At 43.8% G+C, this 22356-nt stretch overlaps 1 protein-coding gene across 1 annotated transcript in view; it reads left to right on the top strand.

The window, feature by feature from the left end:
- LOC308286054 (contactin-associated protein-like 4) overlaps positions 1-22356 on the top strand; it is a gene marked incomplete at both ends in the record, with an annotated part of 156979 nt that overhangs the window by 53703 nt on the left and 80920 nt on the right. The window contains 5 exons of the mRNA XM_080727016.1: positions 7543-7718; positions 9508-9660; positions 11495-11756; positions 16449-16598; positions 17395-17575. Of these exons, the coding sequence (XP_080583142.1) occupies positions 7543-7718; positions 9508-9660; positions 11495-11756; positions 16449-16598; positions 17395-17575 (922 nt within the window). The remainder of the gene's footprint in view (positions 1-7542; positions 7719-9507; positions 9661-11494; positions 11757-16448; positions 16599-17394; positions 17576-22356) is intronic.

Raw genomic sequence — 22356 nt, 5'->3', positions numbered from 1 at the left:
TGTCTCTTTTTGTTGGATTTTTGTTTTTTATCTCCTCTTGCTTTATCTCCACATTGCAGTCTTTCGACCTTTTTGAACTTTTTCATTACTTCTTAAATCTTTATGGCTACAGTATATCATCCCATCTCTTCTACCTGCTAACTTTGTTTCTGGGTTTTTTTACAGACAGACCTTGCTGCTCTGTACCGGTATGTCTCAATCAATACATCACTCTCTCACTCTCTGTCTCTGTCTCTCTCTCTCCCTCTCCCTCTCTCCCCCTCTCTGTGTGTGTGTGTGTGTGTGTGTGTGTGTGTGTGTCTCATAGGGGTTTTGCAGTCCACAGACTGTGTAATATAGGTCAATAGCGTTGTGCATTTATGCTCCAACCCTGTGCTACACCATGGTCCAGTCAGCCGCACAGATAACACATCCTTGCCAGGCTGAGAAGATTGATTTATCATTATGAGCCAACCCTCTGTAACAAAAGAAGCACTTCCTCATTCACTACTACAGTATGTGAGACTCAGTGATTCTCAACACATTTTTCTGGATCAACTTGAAAATCTCCACAGCGTTCTCCGGCACGCCCATCTGACCACTTAACAAGTAAGTTAAGTAGTCAGATGCAGAGCATTTTAATGATGAATTATTGTGTTCCAGGCTTGGATCAATGAAACAGTTCAGTTCAGTTTATTTTCCAAATATCTAGACAAAGAATATCTGTGTACAACAGTGCAAGTACACAAACACAACAATTTGGAGCCACGGTCTCACAATCTCAAACAAGTCCAAACAATGGAGCTATTTATTATTTTGCAATACCCTCGTGGCCCACCGGCCGGGCCCGGGCCCACAGGTTGAGAACCACTGCTTGGTATCAAGTAAAGCAGCAGGTGAGGAGAAGAGCGCTGCAGGAAGTTGGAATGTGAACACCGAGCACAGCTGCCAGCCCAAAACCAGCCATCAATCATGTTGCAACCTGCATGCTGAAACTGACACACGCTGGGCACTGTTTTGGGGAAGTGCAGTCAACGGCGTGGTGGACGGGGTGTGTTGAAGGTTGGGGTTACTCATAACGCGTTCTCACTCCCAAGACGGCAAACGGGTGGTGGCCTGGGACCGATTTGACCACGGGGTCAAACAGTTGACTAATTTACGATCCTGTCCCTCGAACGGCGCTGGGTTGGCTGAAGCGGACTTTGCAGCGCTTGGCACGCTCGACTCGTTCACCGTTGCCATTGGACGGGGCGCTTCTGACGTTTTCTAGCGGAGCCGTCACCCTTTTACGTCTTGGGTTTGGGAACGGCACTTCCGCATCCCTGGGGTGCAGAAATGCCAGGGACGGCACCAAATGACCCCCAGGGAACCCACTTCCAGTCAAACGTTTGACGTTTGGTCACATTTGTACCAAGAAGTCACGCATACGCAGTTTGGGGAGTGAGAGTGTGTCGGTACCAGTGATGAAGTCAAGGGGTAGATGGTGTGTGGTGAAGGGCAGTGGGGTAACTTACTCAAGTACTGTACTTAAGTACAATTTTTAGGTATTTTTATGTCCAATTTTCAGTACTTTTACTTCTACTCCACTACATTTCAGAGGCAAATATAGGACTTTTAACTTTAGTTTAGTTTAGTTACTAGTTTGTAGATTTTGATTATTATTACAACATGTACATTATACAACAGGTAGTTCATATGAAGCAATCTGATAGGTTGAACTACAGTAGCTCTCTGCACAGTCTCATCAAACAAAGATATCAGCTGTGATGGTTGCGAAAGAGCTGAAGCGCTCTCTCTCTCCACACTATGCCAAGCGGCATTTTCATGTGAAGTTCAGGGACAAACACTTACAAATTTCTATCGAATATCTTAATTACAACGAAATGAAGTTGACATATTGACAAGGGCAACGGTTGTATAATCACAATATTACACTCGAGAGTGTGCCTTATCGTCAATATCATCACTGCGCTGCCAACGGCACTCGCCCTTCGGGCTCGTGCCTGAGGCAAGGCAGGCGTGAGGATATTGACGATAAATCACACCCTCTCGTGTAATAATTAACCACTTCAGCCCTATATACATTTCAGCCATTTGAAAATAGACAACAAGCTCGGAATGCCACTTGCCAACCGTGTACGTGTCCCTGGCTCAAAAGCTCAATCTGACCATACTGTATGTATACTGTGCTACAGTAATCGATCTAGTTCACCAATCACTAAGGCCTTTTTTGATGTATATTATTCAATATTCTCAGTGCATCATTATCTGAAGTATAGGATTGCTACAAACTTAACTTTGCTACATTGTTAGAGGAACATAGATTGTGTATGGTACAATTGATGATGTTTGATCACCTTAGATTTAAGACAGCTTTACGACAATCTTAGGTAAATAATCTCAATGATAGGTTTTAGGAATCCCAAGCCTGGTCAGTGAATATAGACAGGGAGATCTTATTTACAGTTAGGGATGGGACGATAAGAGATATTATCGTTTATCGTGATAAAAAACACTCACGATAATCGTATTATGGAAATGTAATTTATCGTGAAATCGTCCTCCGTCATGCACTGGGATCAATTCAACTTTTATTTGCCGAGCTGCATAATTATCCCGTACCATTTAAACCCTCTATTGGTAAAACCCACTTATAATATACTGTACGTACTTGATACAGTCTTTTTTTTCACTCTCTACCAAATCTCTTTGCCAAAAGATTGTCGATCTACAAGCTTGTAGATTGTCTATTTTTGGCAAATGTTCTGGCCTGGGTTAATGGATGTTGGGGATATTTTGATTATCACGATAACATCGTAAATCACGATAATCGTGATATGAAATTTTCATATCGTAACACTACCATCCCTAGTTACAGTAGCTGATCTTTATTCATGTAATTACAGTAGATTTTACACATGCCAGTCACATAATCCCTGCTTCGTACAGTCCGCTGCCTTGGAGGCTTCTCCCTAACAGCTGGAATAAACAGACTGCCTTATTAAGATTTATGAGTGCCATCCACAGCCACGCCGTATCCTCTCTGCTTTACATTCATCAGAACGGCGCTTTACTCCCTCGTAGCGCCGACCGCCTCATAATTCAGCCCCTGACTCTCTGCTGTCACAGAGGAGACTTACCGGTACGTATAAGAAGTAAATATACTGTACCAGGGGTCAACGTGTCCTCGCCCTCCAGTGCATTCTGGGTAAATGCTCTAATTTATGCTTTGTCGTACCTAAAATACTGTAGCTGTTCTATATGAGCTCACAACGTGGACGTGGGGTATGGTGCACTGTGAGCTTGTAGATCCGCTGTTCATGCAGCAAAGTATATGTACTGTATATAGCAGGCTTAAGGGGTAGTACCGGGTGTAGCTGGCATAATTAAGAAAGTGCCAGAGAGAGCATGCTTATTAAAGTAGGGCAGGGGGCATACAGTATATTTCATAACATATTATGTGAAGGGATATGTGATGCATGCATCCCCTGTGTGTTGTATTAATTATAGCCTTTTGGTAGACACCTGCACGTGTGACTGTGTCAGTTGTGTCATAGGAATGGCATGGAATTAACCTCATGAACCCTAGTGTATCCCTATTCTGGGCACGTCATAATTAAGCAATATTACACGAGAGAGTGTGCTTTACCGTGATTAATGGCACGACAGTGATGAGGTTCAGGAACGAGGCGGAGCCGAGAGCAGCAAGCATCATTGGAGTTCTAATAATCACGGCAAAGCCACCCTTGAGTGTGATATTGCGATTATACAACAGTTGCCATCAAAGTTTTACGTAAAAAATAATTTGCGTCCAAACCAGGGAAATCTCCACTGTCAGGTGAAAAGAAGCAACTTGGACTCCTCATGCATAGAAGGAAGCATGAGGTCAGTCCGTTGCCTCCCCAGGTTGGCAGAGGGAGAGCAGAGCCCAGGATTACATAGGCAATTGGCACTGGGTGAAAAAATGGGTTACAAAATTGTGGGATAAAAATTATTAAAAAAAATAATAATAATAATTTGCATTGCTGGGCATTTTTTTTCTCAAAATATCAACCTTTCTGCAAGTGTCCCTGTTTACTCATGAGGAGACTTCTTTTCCCAAACTGAACACATAGAGAAACAAAACTTTTTTAATGTCAGATTTAGCTACTATGCCAGATGTTAGCTACTACTGTATGTCTTCAAACTTCCCATGCAAACTGTTAAGCCTATATAGCCACTATGCTCTGGTGAGACTCTGTGATTGCTGGCGAAAATAACACTGAAAAACCTTGGCAGATGCAGATTAATTAATTAATTAATTCAAACCTGGAAGTTGATGTGTTAAATCACCCAATCGTGCCTGCTTGCCTGCCTTGCTGTCCTGTATTTGTGTCCTGATCACACCACCAGATTGTGACAAAAAGGTTATAATAGCTTATTCACAACTTCAACAAGACTTGAAACACTTCTGAATAGCATGGGCGTACAAGTAGTCCAGTATGTCCTTTCACTTCGGTTGGTCCCACAGCTCAAAGTGTAAGAAACACATTTGAACAATGGAAGAATGTCTTTTCACTTTTTCTTCACAAAGCCAGACTTTTATTCCACCCTCCAATGACACCATTTTGTGAGTCAGTCAGGGATTGAGCATTCATTCTTCTTGGGGTTGAGTGCCACCTGAGAGTGAAATGCTGAGGCAATTGCCCCAGTCTGTCTTCCGATAAAGTCATTGTCATTGTCTTTTCTTCATAATTAGATTTTGCCTCCCAGTTAAAGAGTACATAATGGAACAGTAGACAGAATACGATTAGGAGATGCTGTGCTGGGGAGCTGTCACATTGGTGGGAGACTGAAATTGGGTTGTTGAGGCAAGCGGATAAATGCAAGAGTTGCTGGCAGTTCATCACACTTTGTTTTTAGGATTGTCACAGCTTTTTATGGATTTATTCAGATTGGAAGGTGTGCAGAGACAGGGAAGCAAGGGCAGAAGTTTGCACATGACAAGCGAGCTGTACTGTGTTTTGCCATTAAGTATGGCATGCATAGGATAGTCACTATAATGCTGTAGTGAAAATAATAATACAAATAAAGAAACTGCACCATATTTGGATCATTTACATTTTCAAAAGTTTGGAAATGTGTGAAATGCACAGGATTGGTTTCCTGCTCTCTAAAATGTGTCACAAATATTTTGTATAAACTTCTGTTTTGTTTGTTTTGCTGTTACTAAGCAACAGTACTGCAGTTCAGGGACGTGCTGGGCCCCTGATTCAGCCCGGGAAAAAGAATTGGAGAGGCCCTCATTGTGCGCTATAGAGAGAGATATAGTAGCTGCTGCTACTCAAAGATTTGCCATTTCAGATCATGACAAGTGACAAGCCAGTGGGCCAATTACATTAGTTATATTTCGTCGTTGTCGGGTGGAAACCTTGTATGTCCAAAACCGTTTGTTTTGTATTTATCATTTAAAAATGATTTAAACTACGAGGCGTTGTGTGCTTGTAGATCGGCTGTTTTCACTACTTTAGTGCAAACAGTTTATTTTTTTTCCTAATGGCCGGCCTGGACCGGCCGGGAATGAACCGGCTGTTCGGGAGTTGTCCCGCTTTTCCCAATGGCCAGCACGTCCCTGCTGCAGTTAACCCTTCCGAAATTGTCAGTAAAGTCCACATTGCCAGTTCATGAAAGGTCAGTTTTTATGAAAACAGCTGCTCCAATGCAACTCCTACACGTTGATCTGTTCAACAACAATTAAACAGAGGGGAAGCGGGCATACAAAGACAGACAGATCAAAGATCAAGTAGGGAGCTGCCGTTTGAATCTTCCGTTGTATCCCCTCCCTTCTAGACCTTGGAATGCACATACTCGATAGCAGAGGAAACCGTGCAAGGCACCAACCTGCTCACCGGGAGCAACTAGGGGTTCAGAGTCTTGCTCAAGGACTTTTCGACACTAACTCTGGGGGAGCCCGGGATCGAACTGGGAGCCCTTTCAGGAACCCTCCATGTTCTAAGAAGGCGACTCTACCCCTGAGCCACTGCCGCCCAGCGGCTCATGACATACTGTACATCTGTGATAATCACATTTGAGGGTTTTCAATCAACCTTTTATCAATGAACCTTTATTCGTCAAATACAAATTTAAAAATAAATGTTCTAAAATGCTGTAAAATGTATACAGGTCACAACCCTTTCGGAATTGCACGTCTGTTTTTGCTTAGGGGAAATACACCCTCCTTTAGTCACTTAATTTACACATTATTTACGACCAGCTTGAATCGGGCCCAATGAAATCATTAATCGCAATTATTGGTATCACAATTAATCGTCAAGTAAAACTTCATGATCGTGACAGCCCTATTTCCATGCTCTCAGAGTTCAATTAACACTGAAGACATTTCCCTTCCTTTGGCAGAATCTCCCCTCTCTCTCTCTCTCTCTCTCTCTCTCTCTCTCTCTCTCTCTCTCTCTCTCTCTCTCTCTCTCTCTCTCTCTCTCCATACTTATAAAGAGATATAGATTCACTCATTCGGATCCGTTGTTTGTCCATCCATTTATCATTAATAATGTCCTGTTGTCTTTTTCACCGCAGTGGATTTGCAGAAGCATGCATTTTCAATATCTTATTGATGTTGGCCGGTCCTCCATGGCAGTATGCAGATACCCACCCGTGCCTTAATGAGGTGGGTGGGGGGATGGTGGAGTTTGGGGGCGAGGGGTTGAGGAGGGGATGACCTCTGTGTGCTGCTCTCTGTGCGAGACGGAGGGGAAATGTAAATATTCCACTGCAGTGAGGGAGTCTGGGCTGTTGCTGCCCTCCTTCATCTGGCCTCTACTCTCTAGGCACCATGGGGTATGGATAAATAAGTGGGGAAAAACATGAAAGGACACACGTCTTGGAGGAAATTATGAGTAGGTCAGTTAACTGGGGTAAACATGGCTAGCCTGGTTATAAACCAGCTGGATCAGACAACTTGGAGAGACAGACAACAGACAGTCCAGGATGATCAGCGAGTAGAGCATAGCATGAGAGGTTTAGGAGATGTACAGTCCTGTATGTGACGAGTCAAGCAGCTGAGAGCCATTGAGACATTTACATCAGTGATGTTTCAGAAACACTAGATAAATAGTGCGGCACTCTGTGAAAAGCTAAAGTATAAAATGATGGTTAAAGTGGTTCAATTTGGGCACAGATGCTTTCCAAGTTTTAATGGCTTAACCAGAACCAAGGACGGGTGTTTTTGCTAAATCTAGCATGGTTAAAATGGAGTTCGAAGTTACAACGGGTTCGTAGGCCTATAGCTGATTCAGGTGGTTTTCTCAAAATGAGTTTGTCCTCATACCCAGGTACAAAAATCTCCACTTCAGTCACCAAACACTCCAGTTTTATTGTATATCCTACAGAAGAGTTTGTTGTTGTATCATTCATAGCCTGATTTACATCACATTTCTTTCCTTTTTTTATGCCTGTTGACAGTATTTTCTGGTGTATGGAGTGATAAAAAGAGATATCTAAAATCCCCTCTGTTTTTTTGTTGTTGTGTGTGTCTAAATGGGTTAACTGAACATCTGTATGTTCCAGGTAGGACGTCCCCCTCTGACGGCCATCGCCTGCTCTCGCTGGGCAGCCTGCTGGACGACCAGCAGTGGCACCATGTGGAGGTGGAGAGGCTCGCCGCTCACCTCAACCTCACCGTGGACAAGAGCACCGTGCAGACCCTCCTCCCTGCACACTTCACCCACTGGGACGCTACACAGGTAGGCTGGGAGGGAGCCACATGCTGTACATAGATAGATAGATAGATAGATAGATAGATAGATAGATAGATAGATACATAGATACATAGAAACACATACAGCTGCATGTACTCTAGGTATGTACTGTAGGTAGGTAGTAGGTAGTAAGTAGGTACAGTAGGTAGGTAGGTTGGTTGGTAGGTAGGTAGGTAGGTGGGTAGGTAGGTGGGTAGGTAGGTAGGTAGGTAGGTAGGTAGGTAGGTAGGTAGGTAGGTAGGTAGGTAGTAGGTAGGTAGGTAGGTAGGTAGGTACAGTAGGTAGGTAGGTAGGTCGGTAGCTAGGTGGGTAGGTAGGTAGGTAGGTAGGTAGGTAGGTAGGTAGGTAGGTAGGTAGGTAGGTAGGTAGGTAGGTAGGTACAGTAGATAGGTAGGTAGGTAGGTAGGTAGGTAGGTAGGTAGGTAGGTAGGTAGGTAGGTAGGTAGGTAGGTAGGTACAGTAGATAGGTAGGTAGGTAGGTAGGTAGGTAGGTAGGTAGGTAGGTAGGTAGGTAGGTAGGTAGGTAGGTAGATTCTCTAGGTAGGTAGGTACTTTATTCATCCCGAGGGTAAATTAAGGTGTTACACCAGCTCTCATAGAGACAAACACATATCTAAAGTAGGCATCTAAGCATAGTCAACATAGAATATTAAAAAATATATACAGACCAAACACTACACATGGCTTGCATCCCACATCCCCATCATAATCAGCCTGATCAAGCCAACCAGATGAGGAGCTGTCAGAAAATATCCCCATATAGCACTCCTTCTTGCAACTTGGGTTTAACATTCTGTTGCTAAAGGAGATTGTCTGCCCTGTCACAATGTGGTGTAGGGATAAGAGGGATTGTCCATACAGAACAGACAGGGTAATTGCCCAAGTCCCTATAGGGCGCCATTTAAATAATTGTATTTACTTTAGAGCACATAAGTACTGCATTCGGCTGCGTATGTAGGTATGTCGGTATCTGTGTGTGTTTAAGCTCGTAGCCCAATCAGGGACCAGCATTTCTGGCAACTTCATCATTAAATCATTAAACAAACTGACAGGGTTTTGGCAGTGACGCCCCCAACCCCCAAATACAAACATCTTTGTCCCAATGATGGTACGTGGCATGGATGGAGTGACCTAATGAAGCAGGTGGTGAAGTGCCTCTGGTGTTAATTACAGACCAGACCATTGAGGTGGTGTCCAACTTGTACATGTCACTAGTGGGTCAAGTCTGGGTACATCCTCTACCGTACATGACCTTCCCCAAGACACAGGATGAGTGGTAGCCCCTCCCCTCTGGAACAGTCCCAGAATCCCTGGGTTTCAACCATCTGTGGGTACGTCGACATCAAATGTATAAAGAACATCGCAGTAAGGTCACCCTCCCCAGACATAGTTTATCTATTTTAGTTTCATCCTACCATTATATACGGCATACTGTACCGTAATTGCTGGACTATAAGCCTCACCTGAATAAAAGCCGCACCAGCTAAATTTAGACAAAAAAAAAAAAACGAATGTTTACATATATAAGCCGCACCTGACTATAAGCCGCAGGTGTCCTTCCTGCTTCCTGCTAGAGCGCCCCTGGTGGCCGTTAGCTGTATAAGTCTATATATAAATCCTTGTTAAAGACCATTGTAAAACTAACTAACTGGCCGTTAGCTGTAAAAATCTTTATATAAGCCGCACCGTTGTATAAGCCGCAGGGTTCAAAACATGGGAAAAAAGCTGCGGCTTATAGTCCGGCAATTACGGGTATATTGTTTTGTGCCCACAGCTGAGTGTGGGAGCTGTCCAGAGCCCCGTCTCCCAGAGAGCTGTCGTCTCCAAGAAGAGGAGCTCCTTCCATGGCTGCCTGGAGAACGTGCTCTACAACGGCCTCAACCTGATAGACATGGCCAGACAGAACAGCCACCAGGTCACTGTGATGGTCAGTTAGTTTACAGTGGTTCTTCTCAACCTTATCTGGACCAGGGCCCACAGGAATTTACGCTGTCTACTTAAAGTTTGTATTTATTGGTATCACTGTTTTATGTTAAAGCTGCACTGTGTAACTTTCCTCTTCTAGTAGTTAAAATAAGGTCTGGCAAATATTTGGGGGCCAAGAACAAAGAACATATATACCCCTTGGGGACATCAGCCAATTAAGAATGAAAATGTGGGTGTTGACATGTACTGTAGGCCTATATATAGTTGACCTTACATATACAAATGAGTGTGTGCGTGCGTGCGCACGCGTTTGTGAGTGTCGCTTGAGGCTGCTGCTATCATAAAATAGTGCTGAGTTTCACAGGAGCTCTGTCATCCATACTATACATGTGTGCTTTAGAGGGAGGAGGGCTCTACAAGGAGCTTTTAGATGTGTGTTCCTGACCATTCTGTATAAAGAAAGATAGCAACACTGATGTCCTCTGTATAAGGAACCTGCGCTGCAATCTGTCACAACTGCAGCCTCAGCAACAGACCTGGGGTCATTACCAGTGTTGCACGAAACGCACCATTTCGCAAGACAAATGAGCAACTACTGTACGTCTATGAAAACAAGCCCAAAAGAAGCGACTACATAAACACACGATGAGTACTTTAAACGTATGATCTGCTATTTTGAAAATAGTATTTTCATATAAAAAAAAAGAATCTTGAATAATGTTAAATATTTTGTGGAAACAGTGAAAATAGCTGCACTTCAAGCTCTGTTGTTTGTACTGTAAATCGGATGTTTTCTTTTCTCTCTTGTGTGACACTAATATTGTATAAGAACAGATGTCATTAATTATGGCAACGAAAAAGAAAGAAAGAAAGGAAACTTGTATAGTTGCAATTTGGAGATATGAGGTTTCTGCTCGAACATGCAGTTAGACGCCTTCTCACTTTATCTCTATCACTTCTCTTTCTAGTGTATCTCTCCCTTTGGATTCATCTCCACATCAGAAATGCACTTTTTTCTATCTCTCTTTATCTTTTTGATCTCTCTACATCTGTCCCTTCCTTTATCTCTCGCCTCTCTCCCCCTCATCTGCACATCTCCAGTATCTCCTCTCTAAGTATAAAGCTGGTGTGGGTGACATTGCTACTTGTTCTGCTCATGCCTGTAAGCCTGGCTGTGCTATCATTATGGTAATGTACAGTGTCCTCTTTAAGGAGACTTGCTGATGAGATCTGTGTGACATCGGGACAAAACCAACGCACCCTTGCAGACATATCCATATTCATGTGTGTGTGTGTGTGTGTGTGTGTGTGTGTGTGTGTGTGTGTGTGTGTGTGTGTGTGTGTGTGTGTGCACGCGTGCACGCGTGCGTGTCTATGCCCCCAACTCCTTCTTTTTTCACTCTTTATCTACACCTTTGTCCATCGCACCCTTCTTCTCACCTCTTCACTTCCTCTCTTGCTCCCTCTCTGTCCCTTTACCGCCCGTCTTCCAACTATCTCTCTCTGTCTCTCTCTCTGTCCGACCATCTCTCTATCGCTCTCTCTCTCTCTGTCTCTCTCTCTGTCCGTCTCTCTACGCTCTCTGACTGTCTCGGTCTCTTTCTGTCACTCTTTCTGTGTGTGTGTGTGTGTGTGTGTGTGTGTGTGTGTGTGTGTGTGTGTGTGTGTGTGTGTGTGTGTGTGTGTGTGTCTCTCTCTCTCTCTCTGTCTCTGTCTCTGTCTCTGTCTGTCTCTCTCTCTCTCTCTCTCTCTCTCTCTCTCTCTCTCTCTCTCTCTCTCTCTCTCTCTCTCGCTCTCTCTCTCTGTATCTCTATGTCCCTATGTCTCTCTCTCAGGGTAACGTGACCTTTTCGTGCACTGAGCCCGTTTCCGTTGCCGTGACGTTCAGCGGCTCCCAGAGCTTCCTGCGGTTGCCGGGGGCGACAGGGGGAGCGCTGTCCGTGGGACTGCAGTTCCGCACGTGGAACAAGGCGGGGCTGCTGCTCACCTTTGACCTGCCCCCCCAGCAAGGGGGCATGGCCTGGCTGTACCTGAGCGAGGCCAAGCTCCGCCTACAGATCCACAAGGCTGGCAGGGCTCTGCTGGAGCTCAGTGCAGGTGAGGCCCACCCACCTGACCACTTAACAATATTGTTAAGCATGTTTTTTTTTAAGAAAAAAAATACCATGGCCATACCATTGTTACCATACCATAGTTTTTTTACATTATTTTTGTACAAACTATTAATGCTATTTCATCATTCAAATCGTAGTGGTTTGCCAATAAGTTGGTGGCCCACTTGCAATATCCTCATGGCCCACCACTGGGCCCCAGCCCACATGTTGAGCACCACTGGTTTAACTTGTGACCTCTAACCTCTGTCTATCACTCCTTTTTTTTTAATCCCACGATTTTGTAACCCGTTTCTCACCCAGTGTCAATTATCTATGGGCACTACACTCCCTCTACGAAGAGGGAAGACGACAGACTGACTGACCTCATGCTTCCTTCTATGCATGAGGAGTCCAAGTTGCTTCTTTTCACCTGACAGAGGGGAGTTTCCTCGGTTGGAAGTAGCGTGTGGAAGGAACACGTTATTCCAACCAATTCTTTTCCCCTCCATCAGGCACCCCGGCTTGCCAGGGGAAGGCAGCATAGAGACCAGGATTACTGCATGTTTTTTCTTAGGGTACCTACCCTATGAGACACAGGGAGAACATGCAGACTCCACACAGAAAGGCCCGTTTACCAACCCCACGTAGCTGGTAGGGTATGGGCACTGAAATATCTATACGAGGGGACATAACTCAGAGACATTGACCCAAACACAAAATTGCGGTTACTCTGCTGTTCAGCTTTTCTTCTGAAGTGTATAATCTGTGTTTTCTCTCTGTTATAATGGCAAGTCTCCATTTACTGCACCACAAACACACAATATTCAACATCTTAAGATTTGACTCATTTTCAGCCATCAGAGCAATATCATCAGCATATAAAAGAATACTCAAATTAATATTTTCAATTGATAAACCCAAATTGGCCTGCTTGATTTCCTGAGCTAAATCATTTACATATAAAGCAAACAGAGTAGGGCTAAGCACATCGCCTTGCTTCACACCAAATGTTGTGGGAAACCAGACGGTTCTGAGGTCATTTAACTGCAAGCAAGCGACTGGGGCTTTATATAAAGCTTTAATGGCTTTATAAAAATGTGCCATTAATACCGGAGCAAAATAATTTATATTCCAACAGGTCTCGATTGATCTTTTAATCAATAAAACAAACAAATGTGCTTTTACCCTCCTCCAGTCTAGCTCTTATACTACAGATGAAATAACAAAAATATGATCAATACAAGCCCTGTTCTTTCTAAACCCATTCTGTTCATCCACCAACACATTATTGAACTCCAAACACTAGAATACAACTTATAAACTGTACTGAGCAAACTGATGCCTCTATAATTTAGAGGAACTCTAGGGTCAGCTTTTGATATAATTATTGATTTATCCCAAACAGAGGGTGTGATGCCAGAATTAAAACAAGTTTGACAAAGAGAGTGTAATACAGTCAACATAAAAGGGGATTTAAGCATCTCATTGGGGAGTTCCTCCACACCTACTGCCTTTTTTAATTTGGCTCTGTCTAGAGCCTCCTGAACTTCCTGTATTGTTATTTCATTATTCAGTGTATGGTGTTGATGGCATGCTGCATGCTCATAGCACAACCACTCCTCAAGCTCACATTTTAATTTACACGTTTCTTTTAAAAATTGCTCATTGAAGAGAGGAAGGTCACAACATGCATACAGACCACTATAATCATCCTCCCACAGTTTAAGTATCCTATTTGTTTCAAAGGAAGATTCACCATTTTCCATTAGGATCTTCATTGGTATCAGCTTGCTCTTTTGAGGACCCAATCAATTTATTACTATATTGTCCTGAGTTCTGCTACCATTTTGCAATTGAACAAATCAAACATAGCAAAAATACATTGCCTGTTGTTGTCGTTTTTTATTTATTCATTTATATATATTTTTTGGGGGGGAGGCGGAGGATTTAGTGCTATATGTATATTTACAAATTATATAGCCTACTATAATATATTTCAGATCATCGCCTTGGCATAGCCTACATCTATGCTTATTTGGGGGTATTTGTCCAGTCCTTAGTTATGTTAGGCTATTTGATGCTACATTGCATGACGATTCTGCAATTTGGCCTATTTATATTTTTTAAAAACTGAATTAAACCCATTATAAAATGGATTAAAAAACGATAAAAAATATTATTATTTTTTCGTGGGCGCTCACTAAGCTCGCGCCCGCAGGAAGGCCCCATAGCAGAATCATGCTTAGGGCCCCCGTGGGGCCAGAACCGGCTCTGTGTGTGTGTTTGTGTGTGTGTCTGTGTTCAAAACGTAGACAGAGAATTCCATCATGCACTTTATCCACAATGTTAACAGAACATTTCTCACAGACAGTATTCTTCACACACAGTCCCACACCACCCGAGGCCTTGACAGCTCTCCTGTGCGCAACACAAATATGTCCGAACCAAGTAAATCCCTCTATGACAAGAGAGTCCTCGGATAAATAAGAAATGAAATCAGGATTTAATGACTTAAGCAAAACTGTTCTGAGCTCACAGTTTGTTGCGGTCCAGCCGTTAACGCTCCAATTGACCAACAGAAACGGTCCTGTACTCACGAGCCGGGCATGGTCTCCTCACTCCGGTGACCCGCTCCTACCGGGCCTGCTTGCGCTCTCTCGCCTCTCACTGGGTCCCACTCCCGTGGGAGTACGTTTCACCAGCCGCCCATTTGCGTCCACATAGAAGTCCTTCCCAGCCGGTATTTCACGCAGTAGAGCCTTGAAGTTTAGGTCCACCAGCCGTTCCGTATGCGATTTTGCAGATGACACGTACACGTTTTTGAAGTTGTCACTGCTCTTGAGCTTGGATTTTCTGCGTAGCACAGCCACCTTCTCCTGTGTGGACCGCAGTTCCACCTTCACCAGCCCTGGGTGGCGTCCTCTCGCCTGAATGCGCTCCATGGCAACTATACTGTAAGTGTCACCGAAGAGACACTTGTTTACTCAGGCTTTTGGAAAATAGTGTGTTTATTTTTATCCTTGGGTTTTTGAAAGGCGATTTATAAATTAAAGTTATTAAACAGAAACTTTGGCGCCACATAACTCTGCCATACTTTTGCCTAGCAACGTCATTTAAACTTTAAAATGCACACACAATTTTGGTCTTTTTCCGGCCAATAGGGATGAGCTGTAATTGATTAAGCCCCGCCCCCTCTGTAGTCCTATTGGCTGGGCTTTAAACAGCCATTACTCCAGTTCACAGCATGGTACGGTCTTGAAACTTGGTGTCTGGACTTAAACGGCCAATAGGGACTTATTACTTGAGCCCCGCCCCCTCTTAAGCTCCGCCCCTATCTTCCTATTGGCTGAGCTTTAAACAGCTATATCTCCAGTTTGCTAAAGCTAATGCTAATAAAAATGCTAATGTTAAGGCCAATGATAAAAATGCTAATGTTAAAAATTCTAATAATGATGTTAATGTTAATGCAAAAATGCTAATGATAACATCAACTGCTATACAAGGTTGCACACACTTAGTGAGCTGCAGGCACACTTAAAATTTCTCAGAAATGTTCTTTTCCAGTTATTATTATTATCATTATTATTATAAGGATTACTACAATTATATCGTTCACCAGATCAGCATCCTGCAAAGCCATGTAGTGAGTAACCATCTTGAAAAAACATTAGCCACTCGGCTGGGCACAGCGAAATCGCTTTTGACTCGTTCAATAGTCAAATGTCCAAACTTCCAACATGCTGTCGGTGATGTTACCATTCATTACGATTACAATTAATCACAGCATAGTTTGTTGATGCATATCAAATGCGACGGTAAAAACCGTCAAAGCTCCCCAGCGTGCCCATACCATACCATGCCATTCATCATCTGGCCTGTTGCACCTGCGTCCCTCAATTTCATTGCCTGTCAGTCACTGCGGCACACCACCACCCACGGTGAACCCGCCCACAACTGGCCAAAGACACGTTAGGCAGAATTGGCTCCTTTAGCCATTCTTTCTCAGTCTATATCAGGGGTCTTCAACAGGGGTTCCGGGGCCCCTAGGGGGTCCTCAGAGTTACCACAGGGGGTCCTCCAAATTTGTGTGTGATAGAAGCTTTTTTTCTCCTTTTCCATATTAACCACTTGAACCCTAGCGTCCATATTCTGAGAGCGTTGCGAGGCGTTGTGAGCTTGTAGATCGGCTATTTTTGGCAAAGAGGTTTAGAGGGGAAAAAGAGCAGACTATTAAGTAGTAGTACAGAATGATAGGTCATGTACCGGTATATTAAGTATTGACGGTTCAAGTGGTTAAATATCTGGAAACACAAATTTAGATGTACCCAAAATACATTGATGATTGTGCTGTCAAACGAAACTAAACGATATGGTATCTATGGGTTTTGGGGGTCCCTGCTTCATCTCTCTCTCAACTAAGTGGTCCTTGGCCTGATAACGTTGAAGGTTAGGGTTAGGGGTTGGTCTATATCTCTCAGCTCTCCCTGGAGTTTCAGCGGCCCTATCCAACCGTAAACCACCATTTTAAGCTTTGTGTGTGTGTGTGTGTGTGTGTGTGTGTGTGTGTGTGTGTGTGTGTGTGTGTGTGTGTGTGTGTGTGTGTGTGTGTGTGTGTGTGTGTGTGTGTGTGTGTGTGTGTGTGTGTGTGTGTGTGCGTGCGTGCGCGTGCGTGTGCGTGTGTGTGCGTGCGTCCCAGGGTCGGATCTGAACGACGGCCAGTGGCATTCTGTGGAGCTGACGTCCAAGCGAGGTCATGTGACCATCACTGTGGACAGAGAGGAAGGAGCCACCGCTCATGCCAGCCCTTCATTTCCTGTCACCACAGGAAGTAACCTCTTCTTTGGCGGTAAGTGAGAGTTATAATCAAACAACTTCTCTGGCAGCCGTTGCGGTGCAGGTCCACAGGGCTGTATCTGGTCGCGCTGCGACGCGTTGTCATAGATAGCCTATTTTCGGTTATTTGATATTTAAATAATTAAAGATTAGGCTATTTGAAGTGATCAAACTAGCATGTTAAATCTTCCAGGAAACCCTAATTGATCACAGATTTTTCACAAGTACAAAGGTTAAAGCATCCATCAGCAATTTATTCAACTGGTTGGCTAATCTGACATCTGATGCTGTAGGTTCTTGGTTTATGGCTGTGACCCTAGATTACTGAGGCACTATACCGTCTCTCTGTGTTTGTCACCTTGCTGTACGTCGCTCTGGATGAAGAGCGTCTGCTAAATGCTTATATTGTAAATTGACTTGCTATCAGATAATTGTTGTGCTAAGTGTTTATAAAACAACAGCGCTATAGTGCAGTGGTTCTCAACCTGTTTCGGGTCCCCACATGATTTTGAAGGGTCCCCAGATGACAGTAAAGTGACAAGGTAAACAGGACTGTTAAGACCTTTTTAATACAGTACCTAAATAGAATAAAATAAATGAAATGAAATAACATGAAATTAAATATATAAAAAAGACCATTACTGCATCAAAAGTAGTCAACAAATTATACTAGGCTATAAGAACTGGTCACAATTGACCAGTTCAACAATTGACAATGCGTTGCGAGGCGTTGTGAGCTTGCAGAGCGGCTATTTTCACAATATGTATCACACTGTGTTGCATGGTGTGCTGCTGTCCATCCCGTTCAGGCTGTCCTGCTGGTGAGGAGGAGGAGAGCGGTCAGGAGTGCAGGAACCCCTTCAACGTGTTCCAGGGCTGCATGCGTCTCCTGACTGTGGACAGCCGCTCCGTGGACCTGACCCTGGTGCAGCAGAGGCTGCTGGGTAACTACAGCCACCTGCAGGTCGACATGTGTGGCATCATCGACAGGTCCGTCCAGTGTTTACATGCTTAGAACAGCTATTCTCTCTCTTAAAAAATGCATCATCGACAGGTCAGTCCAGTGTTTACATGCTTAGAACAGCTATTCTCTCTCTTAGAAAGATTTATTTGAGGTCACACTTTGGTTTGCTCTGTATATTTTGACTTTGAATAAGATGATCACATCACAACATCGCTTATTAAGCTGCATTTATAGCTGTTAAACCTATTGCCGTTACAAAACATTTACCGTAGAACAAAAAACAAATGTTTACATTTATAAGCCGCACTGGACTATAAGCCGCAGGTGTCCTTCCTGCTTCCCGCTAGAGCGCCCCTGGTGGCCGTTAGCTGTACAAATCTATATATAAATCCTTGTCAAAGACCATAGTAAAACTAACTAACTGGCCGTTAGCTGTAAAAATCTTTATATAAGCCGCACCGTTGTATAAGCCGCAGGGTTCAAAACATGGGAAAAAAGCCGCGGCTTATAGTCCGGCAATTACGGGTAATTCCTCCCCTCCCCACACACTACTGTGTGTTGTACCCTACTGGTTCACCTGCCAGTGAGGAGCCCCCACCAGGAGGACGTGTCTGTCATATGGCCCTATCATAGTGTAGTATCACCGCGGTGTAGTCTTTTAAAGTCAGAAAACTACACCATTGCGTCATTAGCCGCGGTGAAGAGCCATCACCGTGGACATAGACATCTCTCCTCTGTTTTTACTTTCAGGCATTTCCCCATCACCCCGTTCACTGATTGGTCGATCTAGACCAATCAGTGTGTGCCCCCTGGTTTTAGAGGCACAGAGGCGCGGTTGTAGGACTTCACCGTGAGTCCGTGACTATGATGGCCATCACATTTTTAGGTGATAGCTTATCACCTAAAAGTTGAGGTGATAGCTCTTCACCTCAGACTCTGATAGAGGCTTTACTCCTGCCGCCCAACAGTCCCTGCTAACAGGAGTATGTGCGGTTACAAATATCACCCTCCCCCTTGTGGTGGGAACTATCGTTCATTTCAGTGACCCGGAGCATCGTTCGTTTGTTCGATTTGTTCATGTCGTTCACCACTTTTGAGTGTGTGTGGGGGGGGGGGGGGGGAGTGTTGAAGCGTTGAGCCGGTCGTCACATCAGAGCACTTTGTTCTCGTTCAGAGCATCAACGATAATCCCTTCCCCTTTAGTTCTCAGTCAGTCAAGCAGACACCCCCTGATCTCCTCTGTCTGTTTCTATCAGAAAACAGACTCTGCCTATCGAGTGAACGATAATTTCTGAATAGAGTGTCACAGTCAAGGAGCGAGAAAGAAAATTAACGGTAGACTATAGGCTACTTTTCCCCTTTTCGTCCGCAGCCAGTCAGTCAGTCGGTCAGTCAGTCAACAGTCACTACTCTCGCTCTGCACCAAAGAGTTGAAAGCTCCCCACCCACTCCAGACCCCCACAGTCTTCAGTCCAATCAAGAAAGCTGCCTGTCTCTGAGGGAGAGCCCGCCCTCCAGCTCACGCAATACAGTCCAATGAGGAAAGAGGAACGGTGAACGGTATCTCGATAGCCAATCAAAAAAAAAAAAAAAAAAAAACAACAAAAAAAACACGCATTTGCAACTGCTGAACGCCGTGAACGGATTGAACGGGTCTCTTCGGGAAGTGCCATAGTTCATTTCGTTCACCAAAAAGAACTGGTTCATTTGAACACCACTACTCCCCCCAATTGTATTTGTATTCACGCTCGACAAAGCCAAGCCTGAGAATCCAATGGTGGCGGGCAGAAACTTTACTCATGTGCCAGAAGATCTTATTTTATCATTCTACTCCTTACCTTCTGTACATCTGTCTTTCATGCCTACTGTGATACCACCCCTCTCCCTCTCTCTGTCTCTTTTTCTGTCTGTGTGTGAATACACAATGCACTCATCATCAGGAATAACCTGTGCTGACTTATACAGAGTTGTTTGTGAAGCCAGATAACACAAAATATGCCCTGGTGGCTCGGTTGATATTGCTCCGTAGTATCTGTCAAGACCATGCTCTTTAATTTGTTGACAACCACAAGGGAAAAAACTGCAGAGAGAGAGAGAGAGAGAGAGAGAGAGAGAGAGGGAGAGGGAGAGGGAGAGGGAGAGGGAGATGGAGGGCACAGCAACAAATAACAACTCCAATAATGGAATAACAACTCTAATAATGGTCTGGTCCATGGAACCCCTGGGTCTACGTCTGCAGCTGGAGGGTCTGTAATCACGATCCATGCGAGCCTGTGGAAACCAAGAAAGGACAGGGAGGAACATTGATGGCTATTAATGCGTACAGATAGAGAGGGAAGAGGAGGAGAGAGAAGCTTATATTGTCGACAATGAGCTGTTGCAGTTAGGATTGATATATAGACTGTGTATTATGTCTGTCCAGCAATGCTTCCAGTAATTCTTCATTTGTGTTAGTATCCTATACTTGTAGTTCATGTGGGATTTGAACCCATAAGGACCTACAGGTGTGCCCTTTCAAAACTTCACACATCCTGCCATTGTCAAGACAGTAGATTTCCAGTGTTTTGGCAGAACATTGAGCTTGTAGATCTGCTGTTTTTTTTTTTTTTACCTTATCTGACTTCAAAGTTTAAATCTACCCATGAAGGTGGATTCTGCTTGTCAATGGGAATGGAGTGGTTTCTTGCCATTTGCAGATTTCTACAAAAATACGCTCCATTCTCCGTAACAATTAGAAAGGCAAAACAGGAAAAAAATGCATTTGCAGGACTCTTTCAGGAAAAGAGCTGTAAAGTCTGAAGACTTGAAATGGCAAATCTGTATGTGCATGTCCATTGGGGGACTGCCCCATGGTTCGAACTCCCTTTGGTCTGAACACATTCGTCAGGTCAGCTACTCACCAGTGTCGGCAGGTTAGCTACTTACCAGTGTCGGCAGGTTAGCTACTCACCAGCATCGGCAGGTTAGCTACTCACCAGCATCGGCAGGTCAGCTACTCACCAGCATCGGCAGGTCAGCTACTCACCAGCATCGGCCGGTCAGCTACTCACCAGCATCGGCAGGTTAGCTACTCACCAGCATCGGCAGGTCAGCTACTCACCAGCATCGGCAGGTCAGCTACTCACCAGCAACGGCAGGTTAGCTACTCACTAGCGTCGGCAGGTTAGCTACTCACAGCGTCGGCAGGTTAGCTAATCACCAGCGTCGGCAGGTTAGCTACTCACCAGCGTCGGCAGGTTAGCTACTCACCAGCATCGGCAGTGGTGGAAAAAGTACTCACATATTTTACTTAAAGGCCCGCTGACACGCCCCAAGATTATAATAGTATGATACAGTAGGTCACGTGGTCTCTCTGAAAATGGTCTGAAATAGTCTGAAACTCATGTCACAGTGTAATCTGCCCCTCGCCCCCCAACAGAAGCTGACCAGTACAATAAGTAGTCTAAGTACAGTCAATTGCATTCCCACAATGACATCATAAAAAAATCTGTCTAAAAATATTAACTCATATTTTAAAATACCCCTTTAGGTGACAGTACCCCTTTAAGTAAAAGTATCAATACTGCATTATCGAAATACTCTGCTACAAGTAAAAGTCCGGAATTCAAAATGTACTTGAGTAAGAGTCTGAAAGTGTTGGCATCAAAATGTACTGAAAGTACCAGAAGTAAAAGTACAAAATGTTTGAAAATAGCAGATCTTCAAGCTCACAACGCGATGCAACGCGTTGCGAGCTTGTAGATTGGCTATTTTCAAACAGCCACGGTATACAATAGGGCTAAAGTGGTTTATGTGTGTTTTATAATATTATAATTTATACCTGCAAAGTAACTACTAGTAACTAAAGTTTTCAAATAAATGTAGTGGAGTAAAAGTACAATATTTGCATCAGAGATGTAGTGGAGTAGAACTAAAAAGTATTGGAAATTGGAAATACTTAAGTAAAGTACAAACGCCTCAAAGTTGTACTTAAGTACAGTACTTAAGTAAATGTACTTAGTTACTTTACACCACTGGGTTTAGGCATAGTTTTACTGAGGTTAGGTTTAGGGTTAGGTTTAGGTGGTCGGACTCGGACCAAAGGGAGTTCGAACCAAGGACGTGTTACCTGTCCTTTGCATCCTTGTGTAAGCTAGAGCAGAAAACTGATAATAGAATGGACCATAATCAATAACGGCATACCAATGCAAAACAAATATGTACTTGATAGTTTTTTACACCATGGCACATAGGCGTGCAAGCCATCTTCTTTCTGTATTTCTGTTTACTACAGCATGGCACACACTAAGTATTGGTAGTTGTGTCATCATCATGCATCCATACTGTTCTGTCTATTATAGACCTGACAGTTAGAACATACTGTATACATTTGTCTCTTTTTCAGACTGTCTGCTGACAGTCCTTGCATCTATTGTAAGATGTTGATACTAGGAGTCTGATTTGAACCCACAAGGAGATCTGTCCATTGCACCTTGAGTGCAACACCTTAAACTCTCAGCCATCCTGGTGCTATCTTCTAAACACTGATGATAGATCATAATGACATAATTAAAGGGCATACCAGTGCATAACCACCAAACTTTAAAATGATGCTCTCCTTTCTGCTTCCATAGTGCTCTCAATTATCAGTTTACCTAGTATTACAGCTTGAAACTACATGGTCTATTGCTTCTTAATTTCAGAAATCGGGAAGTAGACATTTTACTGATGATGATGATGATGATGATGATGATATACTCTACTGGAAAGTCATTTTGTTTACCAGGAGTGGGGTTTGAATCTGCGAGGACTTACATCCATTGCAGCT

The sequence above is a fragment of the Nannobrachium achirus genome (assembly GCF_963921795.1).
Source record: "Nannobrachium achirus genome assembly, chromosome: 5".
Classification (NCBI taxonomy): domain Eukaryota; kingdom Metazoa; phylum Chordata; class Actinopteri; order Myctophiformes; family Myctophidae; genus Nannobrachium; species Nannobrachium achirus.
This window is presented reverse-complemented; position numbering and strand designations above follow the sequence as displayed.